Raw genomic sequence first — 9,531 nt, forward strand, 5'->3', positions numbered from 1 at the left:
TCCAGCTTCTTGGTGGCCAGCTGGTGCCGCTTGCAGGTGGGGCAGTACCTGGGGAGGCAGGGGCAGGGTGAGCCCAGGCTCTGGCGCACATAAGCCCCCAGCACTGCTGCCCCCCAGCCCTATGGGCTTGGCTCTCACCAGGGGTTCTCCTCCTCCAGCGTCTCCACCGTGGTGAACAGCTCGACGCACTCCCGTAGCTTCACCGGCTGCCGCCGCTGCACATGGCCCATGCACTCGTGTTTCACGTAGCCCTGCCGGGGGACGGGGCTGTCAGGGGGGGCCCAGAGCCCCACCTCACAGCGGGGAGTCCCACGGGTTCACACTCTGGCTGAGCCATTCCCCACCTCCCACCATCAGACCCTGCAGCAGGGAGTCCCACATGTTACTGCCCTAGCTGAGCTACTCCAACCCCCGTCAGACCCTGCAGCAGGGAGTCCCACGGGTTAATGCCCTGGCTGAGCTAGCCCTTGCCCATCACACCCTGCAGCAGGGAGTCCCGCGGGTTAATGCCCTGGTTGAGCTATTCCCCGCCCATCACACCCTGCAGCGGGGAGTCTCATGGGTTAGCATCATCACCTCTGCCTCCTCCTCATCATAGTATCGCTTCTTCATATCTGAGTCCCAGTCGATGGCGATGTAGGGCTGGGCTGGGCAAAGGGAGACACCATGTTACCCGCACTGCTGCACAGAGCCCCCTATGGGGGAGCCCCATCCCTGCCCCCCCCCCCCGTGCCAGCCAGTCCCCACCCTGCCACACAGCATCCCCAGGCCCCCATCCCTGCCCCTCTGAGCCAGCCAGTCTCTGCCCTGGTGCAGGATTGGGACCGGCGCCCCCCCAGAGGGAACAGTCCCCGTCCCACCGGCCGTGGGGCGCCCTACTCACCATGCAGTGCAAAGCCCTCGCCTGGCAGGGCCGGGCGCTCGCTGGTCCCGTTGGCGTTCACCGGGCGCACGGTGAAGAGCAGCCGCCGGCGCCGGCACTTGCGTTTGGGCCGGTTGGCGGTAGGGGGCAGGGTCGCCTGGGGCGGGGACGGGGTGGGGGGCCCCCCTGAGCCCCCGCTGCTTCCCTCCTTGGCCTGGCTGGCAGGGCCTTCGCCCGGCGCCTCCTCCTCTTCCTCACCTGGGGGGCAGAGCCATGAGCCAGCGCGGCCAGAGACCCCCCCTCTCCCCGCCCCAGACCAGCCCCCACCGCCCCCAGAGTCACACTATAGCCACAAGCCGGTGTCCCCCAGCAACGCCCCCTAAGCCCATCCCGCTCCCCAGTGCCCCCCCAGCTCGACAGACGCCTCACATCAGTGTCATGGGGCAGACCCCAGCGTTCGAGGGGAGGGGGCAGCCAGGCCGAGGCCATTATTCATCTAGGACGGGGGGAGGGGCGGGGGGAGCAGTCAGTCTGGATCACCCCCCCGCCATGGAACGATGGGCTGGCCCCATAGCTCCGGCCCCAACTGGGGAACCCCCGCCAGCCTCTCCCAGCTCCCCTGGCCCACAATGCCACGGGTCAGGCAGCCCCCCCAGCCAAGTCCCCAGTGCCATGGGTCAGGTAGGCCCCCATACTCTCCCGCCCTCCCCAGCCCCCAATGAGCCCCCCCGACCTTACACTCACTCAGCCCGTTGGCCTGGGGGCCGTACAGATCTTCCTCCTCACTCTCCTCCTCCTCCTCCTCGGAGCCCGACTCCGGCGGCCGCACGTAGCGCCTGCAACCAGAGCCGGTGCCTGAGCCGGGGCAGGCCGGAGACGAGGAGCCCTGGGACAGGGGAGAGGGAGCCCCGTGGCACGGGGTGGGCAGGGCACCCCAGCTGTGGGAGGGCGGGGTCCCCATTTCAGGGGGTTGAAGCACCGCACTCAGAGCTGATGCAGCAGCCCAATGCGGGGGATTCGGGGGGTGGGGGGGGTCAGAGATTAGCAGGGGGGCAGGGCAGAGTCTTGGGAGGCACTTACAGGAGCCGCTCCAGCAGCAGGCTGTAGAGGGGGTCCCAGGGCTGGGGTCAGGGATCAGCAGGACGTGGGGTCCCAGGGTGGGGGGGTCCCAGCGGGACACTAATCAGTCGCTCCAGCAGCAGGCCACAGAGAGCATCCCAGGGGTGGGGGTCAGGGATCAGCAGACCGTGGTTTCCCAGGGCTGGGGGGTGTGGGGGGGTGTGTCCAAGGGGCGAAGGGGGCCCAGGGGGACACTCACGAGAGCCGTTCCAGCAGCAGGCCATAGAAGGGATCCCCAGAGTAGGGGGGTCCCAGGGACAGGAGGTCCCGGGGGGCGGGGTGTCCCGAGAGCCGCTCCAGCAGCAGGCCGTAGAGGGCTGGGGGTCAGGGATCAGCAGGACGTGGGGTCCCATGGGTGAGGGGGTCCCGGGGGACACTCACGAGAGCCGCTCCAGCAGCAGGCCGTAGAGGGCGTCCCAGGACAGCTGTGCCTGCGGCACCGAGACCAGCAGCGGGTGCCCGAACAGAACCACCCCGTAGCCCGGGTCGCCGTCGCGGGGGGGCGCCCGCTCCCGCAGGTACACGGGCAGCACCAGCGCCCCCCCTGGCTCCGCCAGCCCCCCTGCTACTTCATACCTGGGGGGAGACAGCGCTGAGACACGGCCCACCACATGGTGCCCCTGCCCCCCCCACTGCCCCACCACCTCATACCTGGGGGGAGACAGCACTGAGACACGGCCCACCACACGGTGCCCCCGCCCCCCCACTGCCCCACCACCTCATACCTGGGGGGAGACAGCGCTGAGACACGGCCCACCACAGAGCCCCGCGCCCCACCTCCTCGTACCCGGGGGGAGACGGCGCTGAGACAAGGCCCCCCACACAGAGGCCCCCCATGTCCACCAGCCCGCCCCCTTGTGCCTGGGGTGCTGGTGCTGAGACACATACCCCCCCCACATTCTGCTTCTCCCACCCCCACTTCATACCCGCAGGGGACCCCCACACACAGCGCCCCCAGAACCTCCCCGGGCGCTTACACGAAGATGTCGTCTCTGTCCAGAATGCAGCTCAGAGCCTCGTCCGCCTGGTACAGCTTGTAGAAGCGATGGCTGAACACGTCGGCCACCATCATCTGTGGGCGGGGGGGGGGGGGGGAAGAAGACCAGCCCTGAGCACCGCCTGGACCGGGCCGGTGACCCCCAGTGGGGACTGGCCACATTCCCCTCCCCCTGAGCCAGCCAGTTCCTGCCCTAGGGCCAGATCGGAGCCACCGCCCCGGAACAAAATGACAATTTGGTGGGATATTCGCATGACCCCGGTGTGTGCCTCGGTTTCCCTTTGTTCCAAGTCTTGGGTCTGCTGGTGGGGACAGGGTGTGTGTGGGGGGAGGAGAGCACCCTCGCTCCATGGCCATTCAGCACCCCAAAAAGACCCAGCATAGACCCTAAGAACCAGTGAGGCAAGGGGGCTCCCTGGGGGGATGGCAGCACCCATCCTGTCGGTCCGCCACAGCCCCTACAGGGGAGGGGCCCCAAGTCCCATTCCCCCTCCCGCAAGCCACCCAGCACCACTGAGGGGCAGGGCGGGCGCTGACCTGCTCAGCCGGGACCCCCGTGTGCTTGGCCAGAGCGATGCACAGATCCAGCACTTTGCCAGCCTTGGGCACGACCACTCTGTGCTGTGGGGGAGACAGCCAGCATCAGAGACACCCCCAGCACCCCCACAGGGACCCCCAGAGAGATGGAGTCCCGGCCCCCAGCCCCACACTGTAACCACTAGACCCCACTCCGCTCCCAGTGCCAAGGAGAGAACCCAGATATCCTGGCCCCCAGCCCCCTTCCCCCCCGGCTCTAACCACTAGACCCCACTCCTGTCCCAGACCTGGGGGGTGAGAACCCAGGCATCCTGGCCCCCCGCCCCTCTGCTCTAACCACTAGACCCCACTCCCCTCCCAGTGCTGGGGACAGAACCCAGGAGTCCTGGCCCCCGCCCCCACGCTCAGACCTGCTGGGGCTTGCGGCGGGGGTCCATGTAGACGAAGAAGAGCTCCATGGTGCGCTCCTGGCTGACGGGCAGGGGCGCACTGAGGTAGCAGAAGGGGTCGAAGGTGACGGAGACCTTGCCGCAGGCCGGGCACACCAGCGTGGATTTGAAGAGCCCGTGGAAGATATCCACGATGATGGAGTCGTTCCGGCGCTTGTGGTTCCGCCAGGCCTCCTCCGCCACCTCCTGCAGGGCGGAGGGACAGCAGGCTGGGGCACGGGGCAGCCACCTCTGGGGAGGGGCAGCCGACTGGAACGCCGCCCGCCTGCCCTTGGCTGAGTCCACCGCCCTGCTCCCTGCCCCACAGCACCCAGCTGCTTGCTGGGAGCCCCCCCGGCCCCTCACCTCGTCGGGCCGGCCAGCCGCGTCCCGCAGCTCCACGTACTCCTTGCGCTTGACGCGGTTGAGGTCCTCGTGCAGCCCGTCCAGCAGGAAGGACAGCAGCTCCTGCGCATCGTGCTGCTGGTAGCCCAGGAACTGCGAGGCAAAGTGCCCCACCTTGGTCTGGGGGAGAGTGGGGGTCAGGCCTGGGGGAGTCCACCCTGCTCCCTGGGGCCAGCCCCTCCCCAGGACACGGGTAAGTGGGGGGATGCTGGCAGAGGAGGGAAAAGGGGGATTGGAGCAGTGGCCAGGTGCCTTGAGGAAGCACAGCATGATGGGGCAGCGCTGTCCAGATCCAAGGGGCCGGGATGGGGCAGGGGGGGCCGGGATGGGGAGGGTGGTACCTTGAACATGCGCGGCACAATGGCGCGGTGGTGGCCGGACCAGGCCTGTTTCACCAGGTCGGCGTAGGCCTCGGCGATCTCGCCCTTCATGCCCAGCGGGTTGCTGAAGTTCAGTTCCCCCAAGTAGTGGTTGTTGAGGAAATACTCCGTGAGGGGGGGCACGTTGCTGAGACACTGCAAGGGGGGGAGCGCGTGGGATCAGCGAGGGATGGACCCTGAAATTCTGCATCCCCACAGAGAACCCAGCTCCACCCTGCTAACCACCCACTCCCCTCCCAGAGTCAGGAGGGGACGCAGGAGTCCTGGCTCCCGGCCCCGTCTGCTCTAACCACTGGACCCCACTCCCCTCCAGAGCCAGAATTGAGCAGTACCTTTCCGCACAGGCATGCCCACGCCCCACCCCTCCCTAGAAGGAGCCGCTCGATTGGCTCGATCCAGCGGAGGGCGGTGCAGCACACACATGGGGCAGCCGCCCTTTCCTGGGTGAAAATGTCATGAGCCCCACGGGGTCCGACCCCAAGTGGGATTTCCTGAGCCTGGGTGCAGAAGCTACCTGGAAGGCCGAGTTCATGAAGCAGGTGTTGCCCAGGTTTGTCAGGCCGCAGACCCCCGGCTGCCCCCTGTACAGCTCCTCGTCCTCCACAGAGTTCCTCCTGGGGAGCAGAAGGCGCGGGCAGTGAGGAGGGGCAGCTGGGGAACAGCCACACACAACACTGTAGAGAGACAGCTCAGAGATACAACCACCTCTGGTGTGGGGCAGCTAGGAAACAGCCACACAGAACGCCACACGAGGACGGCTCAGCCAGGCCTGAGATGCAGCCACCTCTGGGGCGGGGCACCAGGGTTATACTGGCACCATTCCGCCCCTCCCCGTGAGAAAGGGGCACTCACATGATGTGGGGTCGAGAACTGGGCCAGGTTCCGTCCTTGTTTCGCGTCTCCATTATCACCACCTGCGGTAGACGAGGGGCCGCTGAGTTCGTTAAACCCACCTGCCTGCTCCCCGCAGCACAGCACCCCCCCTCCAGCGCCCAGCCCTGACTGCCAGGGGAGAGCACCCTCTGCCCAACCCCCCACCCTGCTCCCCGCCCCACAGCACCCCCAGCTCCTACCTGCCCCGTGCTGAGGCAGGCATCCAGCACTGTCATGTGGATGTTCCGGAGCCGCTCGCAGGATCCATCCGAGTTCTTCACCCAGAGCCTGGTCTCGTCCTCAGGGGGCACCTCAAACTGGCCCCGGGCTTCCTGGAGCACCGCGTCTGTGGGGAGGGGAATGTTAACCCGCGGGACCCCCCACTGCAGGGCTCCGATGGTCGGGGGGGGGGGTCACAACAGCCACAGCAGCTCAGCCCCCCCGCCCCCGGACGCCTGGGTTACCGATGGTGTCCACGCGGCTGAACGGGGCGGTGACAGGGCTGTCCAGGTCGTTGTGCTGGCAGAGATACAGCTCCACCGGGTACACCTCCACTTTCTGCGTGCTGGGCAGCTCCACCACCTGCCGGCGAGAGATGGGGGCTGTGAGCCAGCCACGGGGGCGCCATCCTGCCCCGGCACCTTCCACACCCTGGCTGCCAGAGGCAGGGGGCCTAGGCAGAGAGGATCATGGTACCCTATGGACACTGAGCCTGAGAGTTTGGGGGGCTCATGAGCTTCTCCATGTCCTGTCGCCAGCGCCCAAGCAGCCTGACCAGGATCACACGCGCTCCCGGGGGCTGGCACGCGACCCCGCCCCCCGCGCCTGGCCCCCATTCCCTAGCGCCCGAGGATGCCCCCTCCAAGGCAGGCGCCCGGCCCTCACCTTGCGTTCGATGGGCGGCTGGTCATGCTCCAGCCCGTACCAGCTCACCAGCTTGTTCCACACGTCCTCGGGCACCAGCACATACTCCTCGGACTCCACCAGCCGCTCCTTCAGCCGGAACGACTCCAGGTCTTGGGGGGCAGGGGAAAGGTTAGCCAGCCGGGGCAGCACCAACAGCCAACTTGCTATTGCAGGCTACCAGAATGATGACGTTCTCTAAATACCCCAGGGAATTCACCTCTGGAACTCACTGCTACAGGACAGCAAACCTTGCTCCCCTGCCAGTGCCCGGTGAGAACCCAGGCATCCTGGCTCCCAGCCACCTCCTGCTCTAATCACTAGACCCCACTCCCCTCCCAGAGCCAGGAAAAGACCCAGGCATCCTAGCCCTGCATCCTTAGTGCTCTAAACCACTAGACTCCACGCCCCTCCATTCCCAGAGCCTGGGAGAGAACCCAGGTGTCCTGGCTCCCAGCCTGGTGGTCGGGTACCTTCAAAGAGCTCCGAGTTGTTGATGTGCCCAGGGAAGGAGCTGGAGTTCTGGTCGCCCGATTCCACGTACTCCTTCCACTGCTGGTACCAATGATTCTCCAGAAGGTACCTGCAGGGGGGGAATGGACCCAGCTGCAGCTCAGCCCCGCCCCAGATGCCTGCAGCCCCCCCCGCTCCCCTGGGGCTACACCTAGACCACTGTTTAATCTTATGCCAACACACCCACCGACCCCCCTGTCCTTGTTCCCTTTTTGCCACCTAATCTGCCCTGCTCGGCCCTGCCCCCCCCCACCATTATTGGCCCCCCCAGATCCTCCTGCCAGAGCCAAGGGAGCAAGCGGGGGAGGGGGGCTCTTCACATCGCTCCCACCAGGAAAGAATGAACTCAGGCATCCTGGCCAATCCCTAACCAGAGAAAGTCTTCTCCGTCCCAGCTGGGTTCAGGATTCTCTCTTTTCCTTTATCAAATTGCTGTCCCTCATTATGTGCAGCTGTTGTCACCCCCCCCCCCCCCAGAGGTGGCTGCATCTCAGCACCGGGTAAGCCATCTGTGTGCACCCTTATGTACAGCTGTTCCCCAGCTGCCCCACCCCAGAGGTGGCTGCATCTCAGCCCAGGGGGAACAATCATTTGCAGATGAGTCAGTGAACTCTTGCTGCCCGGGAAAGTCCTAATTTTGCTTCCTGGGGAGTCCAGGATTCGGAGACGGGACTTCCCAGTTCTGTGGTGACATCAGCTACTTCTGCTGAAGGGGCCTGTCCACAATTTCACTCCCTCCCTTGCTGGGACTGTCCCAGGACAGCTCTGCCTGGCTGCAACCTACTTCCTAGCAGGGCTCCTACACTGGGGAAACGCCACATGGGGAGGGATCACCCACGCTGAGATGCAGCCACCTCAAGGGCGGGGCAACTGGAGAACACCGCACAGCGAGACTGTGGGACCGCTCTGAGCCGTGAGCTGGACAATTAACTGGCCTCAACTGTAACCTTCTGGGGGAGGGAGGGTGCGAGCGGAGCTGGGGGTTTGCCCACGACGCTGGGGTCCACACCTGACCCTGTGGGACGAGCCCCAGGGCCGAAAAGGGGCCAGGAGGCTGGTCAGCCACTGGCTGGGGTAACCGGTGGGGTCAAGGCGGGAGGCAGGGGGCAGCCAGCTTCCTCGGGGCATAAGGCAACCCGGGATAGGGGATCCCAGTGACAGTAGGCTTGGGGGATTCTCGGGGGGATATAGGGGTCAGGGAACCCACAAGTATCTCAGGTAAGCCGGCATCTTCCCCCTCCCCCCATCTCTGATCCTTCCCAAGGGTGGAAGGACCATTATGGCGGCCATGGGGGCAAGTCCCCAAACCCAACCCCCCCCCATGGCAGCCCCTTCTCCCCCCCACCCGCCCGCCCCAACAGACGGCATCCAGGACTCACCAGCCTCCTCCCCACCCTAACTCCTCCCTTCCACAACCGGGTCCCCCCAGGGCCTCCTCCAACCGCTCCCCACCATCACCCCCTTCCCGCCCGCTCCAGGTCCTCCCCCGCTCCCTTCTCTTTCCCCCTCCCCCAGGCCCCTCCCCCGCCACTAGCTCCCCTCCCCACCGGCCCCTCCCCCGCCACTAGCCCCCCTCCCCCGCCACTAGCCCCCCTCCCCACCCCCACAGGCCCCTCCCCCGCCACTAGCCCCCCTCCCCACAGCCACCCCCTCCCAGGCTCCTCCCCCTGTCACTAGCCCCCCTCCCCCAGCCCCCAGGCCCTTCCCCAGCTACTAGCCCCCCCTCCCCACAGCCGCCCCCCCCGCCGCACTAGCCCCCCCCCCCTCCCCACCGCCCCTGCCCCTGCCCCTGCCCCTGCCCCTCACCATCGCTCCCCCGCCCGCAGGCCGCGCTGCTCCGCCGCCTCCACCTCGCGCCGCTGGGCCTCGAGTCCCGGGACCCCCCCTGCCGCCGCCATGGCCCGCGCCCCGCCCCCACCCGCCGGCCCGACCGGAAACAGGAAGCGGCGACGCTGGGGCCCCTCCCCCTTCCCTGCGTCGTCACCGCCCCCTGAAGCCTCGCTCACCTGCTTCCGGCCGGCGCCATCTTGGGTGCGGCGCACGGGCAAGGGCCCGGGATCCGCCATGTTGGAAGCGGCTAAAGGGTAAGGGTCCCTCGTGGCTTTGAACCCGCCATTTTGAGTGTGGCACCGCATGGTAAGGCCCGGTCGGCCATACTGAGTGTGGTGCACCGCCACGTCAAGAGTGGCAGGCGGGAGCAGAGCACGCCTTCCCCAGAAAGCTGGGGTCCCCTTCACCGCCATCTTGGTGATGGCAAAGGTCGCCGGCAGAGACGCCATGTTTGGTGTGGCATAAAATAAAACAGACCACATGGTCACAGGTCTGGCGGGTTAAAGCGGGGAGGGGGGGCTGGGAGCCCGGACACCTGGGTTCTCTCCCCAGCTCTGGGAGGGGAATGGAGTCTAGTGGTTACAGCAGGGGGGGCTGGGAGTCAACACCCCTGGGTTCTCTCCCTGGCTCTGGCAGAGGGGCGTGGGGGTCTGGTGGTTAGAGCGGGGGTCTAGGACCCGGACA

At 66.8% G+C, this 9,531-nt stretch overlaps 1 protein-coding gene across 7 annotated transcripts; it reads right to left on the reverse strand.

Annotated features, from left to right (window-relative positions):
- USP11 (ubiquitin specific peptidase 11) lies at positions 1 to 8,940 on the reverse strand (the record flags this gene model as incomplete). 7 transcript variants are annotated; one of them, XM_037888605.1, is given in 18 exon segments in its annotated part: positions 1 to 48; positions 139 to 251; positions 577 to 647; positions 884 to 1,120; positions 1,601 to 1,698; positions 2,363 to 2,557; positions 2,959 to 3,053; positions 3,516 to 3,599; positions 3,926 to 4,150; positions 4,310 to 4,468; positions 4,690 to 4,863; positions 5,243 to 5,342; positions 5,581 to 5,642; positions 5,802 to 5,947; positions 6,066 to 6,183; positions 6,487 to 6,617; positions 6,978 to 7,087; positions 8,824 to 8,940. In XM_037888605.1, coding segments are annotated over 18 exon segments (2,258 nt in total), but the record flags the coding sequence as incomplete, so codon positions are not given.
- Between the last annotated feature and the right edge of the window lie 591 nt (positions 8,941 to 9,531).

Source organism: Chelonia mydas, chromosome 23 (genome assembly GCF_015237465.2).
Source record: "Chelonia mydas isolate rCheMyd1 chromosome 23, rCheMyd1.pri.v2, whole genome shotgun sequence".
Classification (NCBI taxonomy): Eukaryota; Metazoa; Chordata; order Testudines; family Cheloniidae; genus Chelonia; species Chelonia mydas.